Consider the following 18165-nt stretch of genomic DNA (forward strand, 5'->3'; position numbering starts at 1 on the left):
TCTAAATCAAGTGAAAAAGCAAACTCAACAGAAACCATATTCAAAATTGTTGCCCTGTGTTATCAACACAGGAAGGATGAAAGGCAAAGGTGACCACAGAGCAATTTGAACTTAGAAAATAAAGAGCCAGAACAAATGCTACAAGGCATTTTTTTATTCAATGCTCCAACAACTCTGCCAACCACCCAATCTGATTTCACAAAGCTATTTATCTAACTAGATACTAACTAAAGTGATTTGACATGAGCTAAACATCTGTAACAGATGCTAAAAAATATATAGAAGTAAAGGTTATTCTTGAAACAATTATAAATAATAGATTGTATTGGGTTGCAACAAAATGTGTATAGAAAGCTGTAGTTAAAAAAAATTCAGTCTAATTTCAAATCAAAGTCTTTTTGAGTAACAATGAAAGAACAATGCTTCAATGGATACTATACCAAACTATTTGATTGTTATGCAGAGTACAGCAACCAAGTTGATAAGACATTGGATATCTTGTTCTCACCACATGAATTTATGTTCTGCTACAAGATGTTGCATTGTGTTCAAGGCAAAACACAAACTTACTTGCTTAACACAATCTTGCTTGCTTAACAAATTATTATATAATTGCTACATGAATTCAACTCAACCTAAAGTAATTCAGCACAAAAATTGTGCAATTAAAATATAAAGAAATAAATTAAATTTAGAGCATATCATTTTGAAGTAAATAAAATGATATACTATTACAAGTGGTTATTTAATACAAGTATATGAACAATTATTTTATGTATATATATATATATATTTTGCTTCTAATCAAAACTTATAGAGAATTTTCAGCAGATTTTACTTAATGCTTAAAATACTATAAAAGATTTAGAATACACATATATCTAGAGATTATTCGCTGTCACTGACTTTTTTCTCACTTTTCATTTAGAAAAATTCCATTAATTATTATACTAATTCTTAAAATATAAAACTGTCTTCCTGCCTCAAAATCGCATTACTCCTAAAAATATCATTTAAGAAGTGTATGTGTAGATGTGTGTGCATAAAGGAAAAGTTTAGCTTACAAAAACAAAACTACGACTGGGTTTTTAGCATACAAATTTTGTCAACTAGTGGATTAAAATTTATAAAAGATGAAAATTTTCTACCATTTGCCAGCTGCTGGTTACCACCACTCTTCATCATCTTCCATTTAATATGTTCATAACAGCCAAAATACATAGCATGGGCTGGACCAGCACCACCGACAACTGCACTTATTCCCCGGACTGTATTTCGGAAGCCTTCTAAGTGTAACATTTTGTACAAGCCATCGAAGACACCTTTGTATCGAGCTTGTGGATCAGGCCTTAATGCTTGCATTCTTGTCTAGAAAAGAGAAAAAAAGGCAATTTTATTCATTTGACTTCATGAGAAATTTAAGGATCAAATAAATCGCTAAAATTATATATTAAGAATATATTTGTTACCATTCAAGTCTGCTGACAAATTTTGAACTGAAGGAAAATAACTGTTTATAATACATACATTTTCTAGCAAGTAAAATATATATATATAAACATCAAATAGTAGGGATCTCAACAGTCGTCGCAATTAACTCAGTAGCATTCCAGCATTTATTGACTAACAGGGTACTCAGGAGGAATACCAAGTGATATTCTCAACCTATCAACCAGTTAACAGAACAAGCAATGCAATATTAATTAGTTAAATGATTATTAAGTACTTCATAAATCCAACGTATGTAACAACAAACAAAAACATTTAACATGATGTAAATGTAATGGTTTCAAATTTTGGCACAAGGCCAGCAATTTCAGGAAAGGACTAAGTTGATTACATTGACCCCAGTGATCAACTGGTACTATTTCATCAACCCCAAAAGGATGAAAGGCATAGTTGACCTCAATGGAATTTGAACTCAAAATGTAAAGAGCAATAAAATGCTGCTAAACATTTCGCCTAATGTGCTAACGATTCTGCCAGCTTGCATCCTTACATGGTATAAATATAATAAAAGAATATAAAAAGTGTGGACATTTTTTGAACAAAATGCCAGCTTGCATTCTTACATGGTATAAATATAATAAAAGAATATAAATAGTGTGGACATTTTTTGAACAAAATCTACCAACAGTTATTTAATGCATCATCATCATCATCATTTAACGTCTGCTTTCCATGCTAGCATGGGTTGGACGATTTGATTGAGGACTGGTGAACCAGATGGCTACACCAGGCTCCAATCTGATTTGGCAGAGTTTCTACAGCTGGATGCCCTTCCTAACGCCAACCACTTCGAGAGTGTAGTGGGTGCTTTTACATGCCACCAGCACGAAAGCCGGTCAGGCGGTACTGGCAACGGCCACGCTTAAAATGGTGTATTTTACGTGCCACCTGCACAGGAGCAAGTCCACCGGCACTGGCAACGATCTCACTCGAATGTCTTTACACGTGCCACCAGCACAAGTGCCAGGAAGGCTACGCTGGGCACAGGTGCCATCATGATTTCGCTTTTGCTTGCCCCAACAGGTCTTCGCAAGCCGAATTTCGTGTCCAATGAAGGAGACAACGTTGGCATGGGTGCCAGTCGTCGAATTTAGTTCGATTTCGATTTCACTTGCCTCAACAGGTCTTTGCAAGCGGAGTTTAGTGTCCAATGAAGGAAAGGTACGCATAAGTGGGCTGGCTGCACTCCTGGCAGAGGCCTTGGATTTAGGTCTCACTTGGCTTGCCAGGTCTTCTCACGCACAGCATATTTCCAAAGGTCTCGGTCAGAAGTCATCGCCTCGGTGAGACCAGTCATCGCCTCAGTGAGGCTAATTGCTTTATACTTATTATGCTCTGCTTTATATTAAAATATCAAATTAAAATTACCAATCTACAGAAGAAAAGTTAAATAAAACTTAATCCAGAGCCATTTCAGTTACTTCTAGTATTATCAAAACGCATAAGCTGTGCAAGTAGCAAATCAACATTTATGACCAGTGTTAAGTGATTTAAAATCTGAAGGGCACTCAACTATTACAAGAATGTACTAATCAATATCTAGCTCTCAACACACATGCACAACAACCTGTACACAAACTCCAAGAAAGAGTGATGTGAGCAAATCATACAGATTTAGACAAGCATGGGTATTTAAAAAACAAGCTTTAACATAGAAAACTTTTATTACTACAGACGTTATTATTACCAAAGTTAGTTTCAATTCCATAAATTCATTAAAATAAAAATGCTTTAACTTGTCTAAATAACATTAAAACCTAGAAACATTAAAAACTGAAAACCTATTTACTCAAGACAAAAATAAGTCATTGAGTCTATAGCCTGAATAGTCACAAGATTCTGCTGTCTTCTCACTTGACCTTTATAAACAAAATATCTCTACACCTTTACGCAAAGCAACAATCTATGCTGATGTCACTGAAGTCCCATAATCTCAGCAACCTGGACATTACCTCACATGTCCTATCCAACCATTCAGTGAAAATTCAGACAATCTTCACCAGAATAAACAGTAACAACCAATATACAATCACTCAAGAAAATACCATCCCTATACTCACATCCATTTTAAACACCCCCATATCTACAATGCAAAAATCCTAGGCAAGAGCTTAAATATAGAAGATTTAAGCATAACAAAAGTATCGAATATACTCTGAGTACTGATGAAATGATTCAACAAAAAGAAAAAAAAAAAGACAATATTTTATAGGCAATTCATAAAATCCATCATGGTATATGTCCATCTGACAGAGGCCCCAAACTCTGCCACAAGCAATTAAAATTTATCCAAAACTGCTCTCTACATCAATACGAGCTTTACATATATTACAGAATCTTTTCAACAAAATTATTAAAACCTAAAATTCATATAGACATGCACAAATATACAGCTACCTTCTCCAAGTCAGATAGCCTAAGGTAGGTTTAAATTACCTGCACAAAACTGCTGTGTCATCATGTGTTTTATTTGGGAAAGTAAACATATTTTCAGTTGACATTGTTACCACAACTTGACCTACAATTTAACTGTCAATCCCTGTGAGGGTTTTAAAGCTGTCACATCAAATCTATTTTATTACAGTTTAATCTCTATTGCAGCTTTTAAGCATATAAATATCAAAATACATGTCCAGTCACATTGCACCCAATACACAGGATACAAGTTCACTTTGAACAAAGTTATTTAACAATAACAGTGAAATATTAGTACAGATGATACACATTTAGGGGTTCTCAAAATAAAGTAAACAAAAAAAAAATAACTGAAGTGTGATTTAATGTACAAAACTAGAACAATATTTTCAGATTACTACATTGCAAAAAGAAGAAAAAAAAGATTCTAGTGAGGGGGGTCAATCGACAGGCAACTTTACGGCAGTTACAGCAGACAAATGGTAATTAATTCATTTAAGAAGTCTGCTCCCCAACCATGTAGTTTTAGTTTCAGTCCCATTGTGTGGGCCCTCATAGTGGATTCCATATCAGAGCTAGACAAAATATTTGAGGTGGGGAAGCAAAACCTGGAATCTAAGGGCCTAAAAGGTTAGTCTAAGTAAGCAAGAAAACTGACAGGATCCTACCTTCCTCAGGCAGGTAGCTCTGTCCAATTTGGAGGAAAAGTGTGGGTAGGAACTCCATACAGTGTACCCAGTGCAAGCTATGGACACACGAGGTGCAATGGGTTAATTGGAAGGTTATCAGAGAAGATTGTTTTCTTATGTGGAAGATGCACAGGACTCTTAAAAACTTTAGAGACTCAGAAAACTGATTCTTTCAAATGCCCTGGTGGTTCAATAGAGGTAATAGGTAATCTCTGCTACCTAAGGGACCGAAGGAAGATTATATGATGCATGTATACGGACAGCAATTCTACATGGTAGTGAGACATGGAGCATGAACGCAGAGGATAGGAAAAGGTCAGAAAGGAATGAGGCTAGTATGGATGTGTAATGTAAGTGTACATGTTCGACAGAGTGCCAGTGTTCTGAGAGAAGTTAGGCATAAGAGGAAATTGTTGCTGTATGCAAGAGAGGAGACAGTGTTTGTTTGGGCATGTGATGCAGATGGATGTCGACAGTTCCGTTAAGAAGAGTCGATCTCTCAAAGTGGATGGAACAGATGGAGGTGGGAGACCCAGGAAGACATGAAATGAAGTACTGAAGAACAACCTCAGGAAGCTGAACCTTTCAGGTGAGATGACAAAGGACCAAGAAACCTGGTGCCGCCTGGTCATACTCAAGAAGACTCATACCCCATAGCAGAAGTGTTAAGACCGATCTTTCTGGTTGTGTAAAGCACCCATGGTAGTGCCAATGAGGTGACAAGTAAAAGTGCTTGTGCAGCAACACATAAAAACACCCATGTGGTGCCATGCAAAAGCATCCAGCACACACTGTAAAATGATTGGCATTAGGAAGGGCATCCATCTGTAGAAACCATGCCAAATCAGTCTGCAGCCCCCTTCCTAGCTTGCTAGCTCTGGTCACCCCATCCAACCCATGCTAGCAGAGACAATGGACATTAAATGATGATGAAGATGATGATGTGTGGTGCCTTAGGCAAGCATCTTTTACTACAGGTTCAGGCTGACCGAAGCATTGTGTGAATTTGGGAGGTCAGAAACTGAAAGCAGGTCATATGTATGAGTGCATGTGTGTGCACTTAGTTGTGTGTGTATGTACACTTAGTTGTGTGTGCGTGTGTGTGCCTTCTTGTCTTGACACTGCATGATACGTGTAACCAAATGGTGCCATTCATTTCCAATCTTCCATGGAAACTTCTTTGCATAGAAAGAAATGAGGGCTGGCAACAGGAAGTGTATATCCAGCCACAGAAAATTTGCTTTACATTTAACACATGCAAGCATAGAAAGGTGGGCATTAAAACAATGACGATGATGATGATGCTGGTATGTTTATCACTCAGATCTAAATACTATCTCCACCAAATAGTTCTTTACAAGTGCAGATGCAGGTATGTGGTTAAGAAGTTTGCTTCACAACCAAAATAAGTAGTTCTGGCTTCAATCTCTCACACACACACACAAATCAATACTGACTAGGACTTCCAAGTTACACCTGACAGCTTATTCAACTCGTCTCTTTGAATAAGCTGTTGGGTATAATTTGAAATCCCAGTCACTCCTACCTTCGTAAATCTCATTTTCCTGTTAATACTGGAATTCTCATCATCAATAAATATTGTTAGTTTTAAAATTTCTTTAACCTCATAAACCCAAAATTAATTTTTTTTTTTTTTTAATGTTTACTTTCTTGCTAACATGGGTTGAGCAGATTGTTATAATCCAAGTCAATACATGTCTGGGTAGAGGAACTCGTGTTTCACTTTTATATAGTTTTTCTACAGATGAATGTACTTCCCATTAACAACCATTTTACAGAATGTATTAGATGTATTTTGCTACAACACCAGTACTAAAGAAGCTGTGACAAGGCTGAAAGGTCATCTCTAGCCTAAATTGTACCCATATGTGTGTGCGTGTATCAGCAAGAAAATTGCCAATAAAAAAGGAGAGCATTGAATAAAATATACATTTTAGAATTTATTCTACCCAAGATGACACTCTCTTGTGAGTCTTGGAAATGCAGTTGTTGGTGATAGAAAGGGCATCCAGCCATAGAAACCATACCATGATGACAATGATGTCAGGAATTTGAAGAGACTTAAATAAACTGCAACTTGTTGTTCCCATAAACTCAACAGTTTAAGAATAATTTAACTTGCAATTTATTGCTCTAACATTAAACTAGTCAACATAAAGCTCAGATAGGAGTGTAAAAATTAGGTTGACTTTTCACTTCTCTTTAGCAAAGAAAGAGACATCTTTTTTTTCTAAAATCAGATATTCAACAATTTCTTTTCCTGATCCTATTTTTAACAGGGGTCTAATTTTAGAGAAAGTGGTGCATGTATGTGAATGATAGGATGTGTGTGTGTGTGTGTGTGTGTTGGCAGTAATAAAGTTTATTGCAGATAGACAATATGTGATGGTACTCCGGCTAGTCATCAGAGCCCAATGGTTGGGCAGAGATTTGGAGTCTACTGTACCATGCTAGTTCATTGCAGGTTGATATAGATTGGAAATCGATTAAATTAACCTTGGTACATGATTGGGACTTTATAGACCACCCACCTAAAAAAAAAAAGAATGAAAAACGAAGTGGATCTCCAAAGAATTTGGGCTCAGCAAAAAGTCAGAACAAATACAAGGCATTTTGTCTGACACTTTTAACAATTCTCCCAATCCTTCATCCTTACATGTTCGTGTATGTATGAGTTACATATATATCCATAAAAAAAAAAAATCACACTCTTACTTTCATTTAACTCTCTAGCATTCAGATTATCCTGTCATACGCAATGCCTACATAATCATATTCTTTTAAAATTAATCATGCATTATCTCATAGCTTCAAGATTTCTTGTAGCAATCAAGACATATATTTTGTAGTAATCACATTATGATGGTTTATATTGAGAATGACATTGCAGGGTAAGTGTGAGAGGCCAGAGCTGAACAGACAAACGGGTAGAATATTTGGGCCAGATATGGCAGGTTTAAATACCAAAGAGATAAGTTTATTAATGAATTTTAATATAATTAGAAATCATACTTTTATATTTTGGAATGGGGTATAATAGTTGGTTATTACAATCACACTACTTGACTTGAGTCTAAAAGGTAGAACTATAAAAGGGACATAAATCTTACTCTCAAGTATACAAACCCATATCAGTATTTTACTAGAGAGTAAACAAAAATTGACCAGTACATCACACTGCAACAAAAGTGGTTACTCTTTTATTGCTGACTCACACTTTTACAGTTTCTCAGAAGTCACTTAGTAAGATTACAATTTTATTAGACTATTCAACCTAATCGTTAGAATGAATATTTACATCATTATGATGTGATTGGTGATTGTAATCAGGTGTTTTATCTCTAGATGTGTTCATAATCGCAGATTAGATTCAAACTAGGAACTTTTATTTTTTTTCATATCCACCAAACCATTTACACATGTACAATTAATTACTTGGAAAATTATAATTATATTAACAACAAACCATAGACATTTTAAATTACTTAGTTTAGTACTGAAATTATACATTAAAACATGATGCAGATAAATATTCAATACAAGAAAGCACAAGGCATCATCAGTATTTTTTTTAATATAAAGAGACTATAAGTTATAGGACATAATATCAATTCTTTTATCTTTTATAATTTACTTGCTTCAGTCATTAACAGTGAGCCACATTGGGGAACTGCCTTGAAGGGTTTTAGTTGAATGAATCAAACCCGTACTTCTTTTTTTTTTTTTAAAGACAGGTATTTTATCAGACTTTTATGCCAAACCACTAAGTTAGAGGAATGTAAACAAACCAACATTGGTTTTCAAGCAGTGGTGGGAGACAAACAGACACACATATGAAGAAGACACTTGCCCAAAGAGCCACACAGTGGGACTGAACCCAGAAGCATGTGGTTTGGGAGCAAACTTTCTTGTTTTACATAATACTTTAGTGTAATATTCACTAGCTGCAGAAAAATTATAGTTCAAGTACTGAGACACTGTAACCATTTCTCACATAGGTAAGAGATGTATATATAACAGGAGGAGGAGGCAGAGGGAGGAGTTTTTTAAAAAATACTGCCATACATGGTGGTCTCTCTTCCACCCTAATCTGGAGATAACTATAGAGTAATCATAATAATAATAATAAAAGGTTTGAGCAAATCTAACTCAAACTATTAGTGAACTGAGATAAGGGATTTCTTAAGAGATACGTTGTTTTTTATTTAAAGTGAACTTGAGATCTGGTACAAACCATAAAATTAGGTCAGGATTTTTACCAGCCTCGTGTCAATATGACACTAAGTACATTCATGACAACATAGCACTTTTTTTGGAGTACATTTTGTAATGAAACTGTTTTGACAACACAACCATGTTTAATTTTGGGGAAAATACAATTATCAGTAGTAACAGGAACATTAATTAGTATGTTACTGATTCTGATATGAAATATGTATAAGTAGGATATTGTATAAAATAGGACACAAGTTTTGCACTTTACATAAATACTGTATCAATAAAAATGTATTTGCGTATAAACTAAGATCATTGACTTCCTTATTTTCAATCATCAAATCAATGAACTTGTCAATAAACGCATTTGCATCATTTGATATGCTCCAATAATTTTAAGTTTTTTGTAAATATGGCTCTTCAAATTCATATAGATGGATGAATTATTATATCTTCATTGTTTATTATTTAATACCTATTTCTTTATACTGGCATGATTTGAGCAAGTCTACATGCATCCTTATCTCCCATCCTTATCTCCCATCCTAATCATTGCAGAACACAGTGCTTTTTCACCCAGTACTTCTTATCCATTCCAACACTCTTGCATTCATCAGTCTTTAATATTCTGCCACTTTCTCAGATAACTTGTATTCTGCTTGTCATGCAAGTTAACATTGCACAACCAACTATTCCCCCCCACCTCTGCATTAAATGCTCATGGCTCACTTACCATGCAGCATTACACTTCTTACTGTCTACTTTTTGCCAAGAGAGAAAACCTTTGTTGCCAGCAACTCCCTAAACTTTTTCTTTCGTTTCTTACTCTAGCTACAACTCATTGCAGCCACCTCCAGTAGTAATTAGATAACTAGCTAACAGGAACCATCAACTGTTTCTAGCAAGTTAGCTGAGCAGTTTATTAACGATATTACTACTGACTACACTGGTACATATATCACTTTTATAAGCTTAGTTCTGTCAGCCTGCCAGAGATCCTACTGCATTTTGTGTACCTATTCATTTCACTGAGTACAGAGACAACTTCATGAAATTTTATTGACCAAAATACTTAACTGCTTCATTGGCTTATGTAGAGATGAAAACCTACCAAAGATAACATTTATTTACATTTTATAAATATAACTGATTCTTGATCTTTCATGGTGTTAGACTAAGATCTATCTTGATCAAGAATCAAGAATATACACCAAGTACTAGTGAACTATATTTATGTATAACAGCCTACCTGACAGGCAGTCAAACTCAATGTAGAATTATTTTCTTTGAATCGTTACCATTACATAATGAATTTGACCTTTGGTATTTCTGAAACATCAACGGTTTCAACGATGTTTGTTCTAGGTTCTCTTCAAGAGATGTGAACAGCTAATCAAATGTATACCACTGAATAATTCAGCACATAATATATGATTACAATAATCATTATTATTTCATCTAGAAGAACATAGATTCGAAAGTATATTTAAGTCACACTATAAGAATCGGGTGTTTTCCGTCCTTTCCACATTAAAGAACTGAACTAAAATTTGAAATAACACATCAATCTCTATCATAACAGATACTCCTGGCCACCACTCCACTCAACTCAACTGGTTTGCTTTGTATATTACTATCAACAAATTCTATAGAACTCTTTCTACACACCAACAGATATCTATAAAACCATGGGTTAAATATTCCGGCTTTCTCTCAAGAATTACATCTTCCCAATATATTTTGGATTATAACTGAAGATTAACATTAACTCTTTCAGCTGTCTTGCTCCCCCAATTCAAAACAGTAAAGTTGGTGTTACAACCTTTTGTCATCAGCTTAATAAATAAGTCAACTTTTTCATCTTTGGAAATCCTATAAAGAAGCAGAACCCCAAATGATGAAAATATTTAAGCTGTCCAGAGACATTCCTAATAGAGATGGTTTGTCAATGCATCTATCTATACCTACAGTAGGCTATGAATGGAACCAAGTCTTCATAATCAGTCACTCAGCTACTAGACAAAGTTACATACACAACATAAATCAATAACCACTTTAAATAATAAAAAAAAATAACATTTAAATCATTCCAAACACTTCATTCAATACTTTATATTTAAAAATTTAAAAAACAAAGACAACAAATTTCGAAAGCGAGAACTCCATACGCAATCACTCGATTTAGCTGCTAGAAATAGCAGCTAAATCTTCCTTTCTATCTTACAGAAGAAAGACACATTAGATAATATAGTACTAAATATGTCTAGAAAATTAACAAGAAGGTCATGGCTGGGGTGTCATTGACCACAGATTTGCTTAAAATCAAGACTGACCTGTGGATAAAAATAACACCCATCATCCATTTATCTGTAGTCTATAAATTCTTTTAAAAACAATAGCAGATCCATCCAGTAGATTACCCTAACCTTGTTTGAAAATATTTAATAAACATTCCACAATATTCAAACAAATTAACACACACACCAACAATTATAAAATTCACGCTGCTTTTCGTCTCCATTTTATGACAGTTGTATGGATTGTTTCTATACTTTTGTTATAAATACGTATACATTGATTAATTTATACATTGAATAGGTCAGCTGAACGGCTTCCTTTTATTACCAATCTTTTATTTTATTGTAACTACGTTACAGATTAACTGCTGGTAATATAAGTTCAAATCATGCACTAAAATTTTACATTGTTCTCGTAAACAGTTTTAAAAGTTTCCTTCAAATATATCCCAAGTAAGATGTCTGATGTAACTCAACGAAATAAATATAACACTGATAATACAGTCGAAGCAAATATTGACTTATGAAAGATGTCTTTTTAAGAAGTAAACAAGAAAATCCAGTGTAACAACCAAATAAGTATATAAAGCTTCTGAAATCTGACAACTTATAGTAACTTAGTTCTGTGATCAATTTCTGTAAATTGAGTCTACAAAGCTAATATATTTAGACAACAGGTGGGTTTACAAAATCACTTAAAATTTGAAATACCAAACATTCACATTTTTTTCCTGAATAGTAAATATTACCCATACATACATACATACATACATACATATATATATATATATATATATATATATATATATATATGTAGCAATCGCAATATGTGCTCAAACTAAATACTAATAATTACATTGATAAATAATAATGAGAACTGAGTAAACAAAAAGTGATTGACTAATGAAAGAAACTCCGGATTATATAATAAACAGAACAAATAATACCAATACAGTATAGTAAAATGTAGCAGTCAGATAAAGATGAATGAACGAGTAAAATTTTAACAATGCATCTTTTGTGAAAGACACTCCCTGTTGCTTAGTGTAGAGAAGTTTATAGTCTCCCCTTTAGTCGGAAGTTGATGTAGTATGAGTGAAACACTGAACTTTTATCAACTTTCAAACCTATCACACATATTCATTCATACATTAATAGAGTTTTTTTCGTAAGAAAAACTAATTAATTGGAGTATGCTAATGTATCGGCGGTGAGTGATATTCACACCACACACATCTATATAATAATTAGCTCTAATAACTACTTATTGGTAACGCTATGGGTAAATGTTATCTATCTATCGATCGATCAATCAATTATCAATCAATAAGATAGATATCAATGACATGAGAAAACAGATTGCGTATTTCGAAAACAGGCTATGGGACTGGGACTGTTTACACTGAGATATCACACAATTATGGTTATCATTCCAAATCGACGTCAACTTTCACTTTCAGAATTGTTATAAAAAACGCACAATGTTGGAGCAACTTCAATCGACTGCGCCTCTACTCATTATTATTGGAACTATCTATGTGTGTGTATATATATATATATATATATATATATATATATATATATATATATATATAGTGGTTGTCTACTCCTTATACAGAGTTTGACCACCTCTTGTACCTACACTTTAGAACCATCATGGCATCTAATGTGGCTTTTTAAACCAGTGTTTTGAAAAGACACCCACATTGACTGCATATCCGATTTGGACCACCGAGAGCTTTAGTTAAGTTCCGATCTTTGTGGATCTTAAAATATCATTTGAGGCCTCCATTAGATTTGCAGCCCTTTTGGCATACATTGCACTGAAAGGTGTGTACAGACATAGAAGCAGAATAGTTGGTGGAAGTTTGTTTTTCATGGGTTCGCAAATGAGATTTGAGCCTAGCAAAAGAAAGACATGGTCTGTTACAAACCGTGAGCACAAAAAGGTCATTGTAATTCGCCTTCTTGATCGTAAAATTCTTATATAACATGTTTACGTCCACTTTTCTCCATGCGGTATAGGGTTGAACGGATTTTTTTTAAGGCAGACTGTGGTAAGGATGGATGCCTTTCCTAGTACTTCTTAACGAGACGCAAGGATAGTGTGCCTAATCTAAAAACCAGGGTACTCACCACACACACTAAGCATTGTCATTAAGTTTTCGGATTGGCAAGATCTTTTTTCTTAACTCGTGCCACTAAATTGTCTGTGCCTCGACTTATGACAAAAGTCTATCCCAATACATATGCTAAAACAAGGTAACAATTACTGTTGTTTGTTCACAAAGATCTAAATGAGAAAAGCCTAACAAAATACAGTTTGACAAGTTAGCTTCTTATGGCAACAACGAGCGAAAATAATCATCCTAATTCACGAGAAACTTTATTTTTGACGTTCACTATCGATTACCGACAAATTAATTCGTGAGAAAGAAAAAAAAAACTTTTTAAAAGTTCGCATCAAGTTTAATGAGTATTCCAAACGACTGATCCGAAGGCAAATTTTGTGAACCCGAAGGATGACACGAGAAATACTAATTTTAATCAGTATGACGAGAGGGAGTATAATCGAAAGAATTCCTTTGCGAGTTGTTAAAAACAAAACAAGTCGTTCCCAGTGTTATGCAATGTATAAGAACATTTAAATGAAAGAAAAGTTGATTGCGAAATATTCCCGTAGTCACTGAGCAGATCATCTAATAACTTGAGGCCTGCACCAATTTCAGATTTTAAGCACGAAATAAGTTTCATAGAACCTTTTTTTGCCTTGAATTAAGTATAACTTTCGAAAGTCGTAAGCTTTTAATGAATGAATTTAACCAGTAAGCAAAACGCCACACATTTATACGTTCACTTAGATGTAGGAGTGCAGTCACCGAGATCTGTTTTAATGTAACCTAATGTAGCTGTTTGTTTTATCGGCATTAATAGTCAAAACCGACTAAATTCCAACTCAAAACGTAATAGTGAGAGGTCACGTCGTTTCTAAATGAGACAACGGAGACACCTCTGCCAGGCCGTTTGGTTTGTTAGAAATAGCAAACTGCCCACGAATCACATTCCGTCATCATAAAAAGAGAAAAGCATATATACCCTTAAAAGACGAGATGATCAAGGTCGGAAAGTAATTTATCAAAGTTCTGTTCAATTATGGTTGACTTAAAGAAAGAACTCCAAGAGGCCTCTAGATCAGTGTTTCTCAATCATTTTTTTTTTTTTTTATACTTTTGGATCACTTTGATCCTCGATTATTTTACTCACATTATTCTACTCCTAGTCATTCGGTGTTCAAAAAATCCCATCATATTTTTTTATAATTAAATATTATTAGGAACTGTATTCAGAAAATTGTTAAATATTTTGTGTGTTATAGAAGTATAACCAATTCATTGCAGATAACAACACAATCTTATATGGACCCCGATCGAGAACCACAGCACGAGACAGTCACTCAGTCCCTAAAAAATATCAGCGAAGTTTCCCTCAAATCAGACCTTACAGTCTTATTAGAGAATTAAAGACACCGGTTAATGAATTACTGGATATACAAAAATACAGGCTGGTCAAGGCCGACACGCCTTTGATCGTGGGTCTACTCGATCAAGGCTGACTTGAGACTCAACAATAACAAAATTAGGTCTACTGATAATTTTTAAACCGTTGTTTCATATCCAATCGTATTAACCAAGTCAACAATTAAACAATAAATTCTACTCGGAGCATGTTCTATTGATTTGGCTAATACGATTACACATACACATACATAATATGTGTGTGTGTGTGAGAGAGAATGAGCTGAAGTGGCAAATGTTTGATTGTCTCCTTGAAATGTCTAACGGAGACGAAATCTTGTTTTTGTTTTTGACATGTCGAGAAAAATATTCATCAAGTGTACATCAAACGTGGAAACGTGATTTAACTAAGTTACGTAACAAAATGATAGCAATTGATCAGGGGTTAACATAAGCATCATACCCACACAATATATATATATATACACACACACACTCATACGTACATACACATGTATATAATGGCGTCCGGAATATCGAGTAGTCACGCCTGGTAACCAGCCAGTGTGTACACATTAACATCACTATTTTATACAGTTTTCTTTCAGACGTTTTAAAAAATAAGCTCAGCTTAATATCAATTCTGAGAAGAATTCAAGCAATTAATCTCCAAAATGAATTTTACGAACAAATTTAGTTCAGAAAATCTATCGAGAAAATAGTGCGTAAAACAGCGCCCCACGTGGTGCTAAGAGAAACTCAACTCACGTTTACAAGTCTTGAACATTCAGTTCTAACATCCCTTACATTAAAAATAATTTTTTCAAAAGTTAAATGTTTATGTAGATTAAAAATGTTAATTACTGCTCGATTTCCAACTGTTGTCACTAGACATTAAATTCTTGGATGTGTAGATATATATTATTGAATACGTGTTCATGTTATATAACAGACTTACAGAATCTAGCAAGGATCATGTGTTTGTAAACTTGAGAATATTGATTTCTAATATAGGCACAAGCCGCTACTGTAAGATAAACTGCTTAGTAAACATCTTTTATTATTATTTCATATCTATCAAACACTAATGAAATGGACAATCAACTATATTGTTTATTACACAGAATCGCCGAATACGCAGTTGAGGAACAAAATAAGAGGGGATACAGAAATGTCTATTTCGATGAAGCAGACAATAAAAAATAACAACACTATAAGTTAAACTGTTGTTTCTATCGATCAGAGTAAAGGGACATGAGATTTTCGGTTGGAATTATTGTTATGTCAAAACAAACTAAAACTTAATAGTGATAAAGATATTTCTAACACATTTGACTATAAACACACCTAGTTATTAACTACTGGCACATGTAAACTAAGTAGGAAGGTAGTTGGAATGGATATAATTAACTCAGCTTTCAACAGCAAATAACCTCCATCAAATCACTTGGAGACACATTTGACTAGTTTGTTATGAGAATAGTGCAGCCATTTTACCGATATTTTTGTTGTTTAGTTATCTAATACTAACAGTTAACTAAACACTTCAACCTTAGTGAAGGTCGAAATGGTTTAACCAATCTAGACAAAGCAATTGGCGCTGCAATCGGGAAATTAAGTGCGATTCTAAATAGAAAACTTTTAAGTCAGTGACCGAAACATCAAGGACGACCTTCATAGGTGTTAACCATGTGGCGGGGAAAATCATATCTATATATCATTGTACAAAGAATATTGAATTACAATACAAGCATGCAATATGCAATAAAAGTGGGCTTGTAATAATACCGGCACACTAATACCGTTAGCCGTTAAAACTATTACAATAAACCTGAATAAGTGAAAGTAATACACGTTGATTTAATACGATAACAAGGCCTTATTCGTACAGAAATCAAGATCCTTTATGGTATAGTAAACTTTGAAGAACATACTAAGAAAAAGAGATGATGGAACGTGGGTGAAAACGTGTCCAAGTCACAGTAGATACGGAGGAAATGTCATCCGTTAGTTGGTAAAATAACTGAGAATTAAAGGTTAACTAAAGTTATAATAACAGACCGGTGTGAATTAGTAATCTATGGAATAGGTGAATGGGGCGAAAAGCTGTAAGAATTCTTTGCAAGAGTGGAATCTGATTAACAGGTAGGATGTCTTGATGAGAGTGCATGTGAAAGAGAGAGAGAAAAGTTGAGGTACATACTTTGATACAGTCGATCGGGTACATAACGGTGTGCTCCAAAATCCCGGCAGCAGCACCTGCCATCATGTGAGTCACATTTCTGGCAGATGACGGTAACGCTTCATAGGGGTTGTCGTCGGCCCTTTGCAAATATGCCAAAGACGGTGTCGGAGAGGAGCTGTTGACAACAACACCTCCACCTCCACTGTCATCAACCAGCATCTCAATTGATAATAAAGACAATCTTCATTCGTTCAGAGTTTGTAATAGAATAGTCAGAGAGAAAGGTAGAAGGAAAGAAAGAATGATCGGCTTCTACCTTAATCTCTGTTGTTTAACACTTATATTCCGAATAAGAGTGTGGTAAAAAAACATTTTGGAATAATATATATATATAATTTTGTTTTGCGTTTTATCTTTTTTACCTTTCCGAGAAAAGTGACTTTAGAAACGACCAAAATTAGAGTGTGGTGCTGTCATAAAGTGAATGAAGACGCTCATTGGACTATTCTTAAACCACCACTGAAATTAGCATATATCCTGTTCGAGTGTTTCTCGCGAAAGAATAACATCGATACCAACGACTCCACCGGGTTGGTAAAGGACTGGCATGGAGAAAGTAAAGGGGAGAAGTTAGGTTGGTTGACTGTGTGAGGAGGGAGGAGTTAAGCGCACATTAGGCATGCGTATGATTTATTTAACTTCCGGTTAAGCACGTCCTTCGTAGAGGAGATTTGTCAACTTTTGCATTTTTGTTGTTAATTCGCAATAAATGTTTCGTTTATTTATTTTTTTTAAAGTCGGTAATATAATACCATTGTAAGCTCAAATAAAGTTTGGTTCTCTTAACTTCTCCCCTGTGCGTCTCTGTTTTATTTTACTTATACATTTAGGATGGCATGAATGTCTCAACATCCCATTTTCTGCTTTATAAATCTAAATTCCTGTTCCTTTAAAAAAAAACCAGCATGAATTTCCTTTACCTTGAAGAAAGTATGAACGTCACAACATCCCATTTCCTCTTCCAGAAAATATGATAGGTTTTGTTTTTGCATAATAGTTTGTAATGTGAAACTGAAGTTTTTTTTTTTTAATTTGGTTGAAAGAATGGGTGTTACCCATATCTTTTTTCGCTTTTTTTTTTTTTTCAACTATAGGTAAAATTAGTAAATATGAAATGAGTTTCACTAAGTGAAAAGGTGTGGTGAGAAGTTTAGTATGGGTTGTAGAAAGCGTGACAAGTTGTTTAGTTGTCAGTACCTATACAGAACTATATCAAGAGCATTGCAGCTACGAACATCTCTGTACCTTGAAGTACATCA

General features: G+C 34.4%; 1 protein-coding gene across 1 annotated transcript in view; it reads right to left on the minus strand.

The window, feature by feature from the left end:
- Nucleotides 1-17496, minus strand: part of LOC106875980 (mitoferrin-1) — a 29693-nt gene extending 12197 nt beyond the window's left edge. The window contains exons 1-2 of the mRNA XM_014924323.2: nucleotides 16865-17496; nucleotides 1149-1368 (exon numbers count right to left, since the gene is read on the minus strand). Coding sequence (XP_014779809.1) covers nucleotides 1149-1368; nucleotides 16865-17065 — 421 coding nt within the window. The 5' untranslated portion in view covers nucleotides 17066-17496. The remainder of the gene's footprint in view (nucleotides 1-1148; nucleotides 1369-16864) is intronic.
- Between the last annotated feature and the right edge of the window lie 669 nt (nucleotides 17497-18165).

The sequence above is a fragment of the Octopus bimaculoides genome, chromosome 2, assembly GCF_001194135.2.
Source record: "Octopus bimaculoides isolate UCB-OBI-ISO-001 chromosome 2, ASM119413v2, whole genome shotgun sequence".
Classification (NCBI taxonomy): Eukaryota; Metazoa; Mollusca; class Cephalopoda; order Octopoda; family Octopodidae; genus Octopus; species Octopus bimaculoides.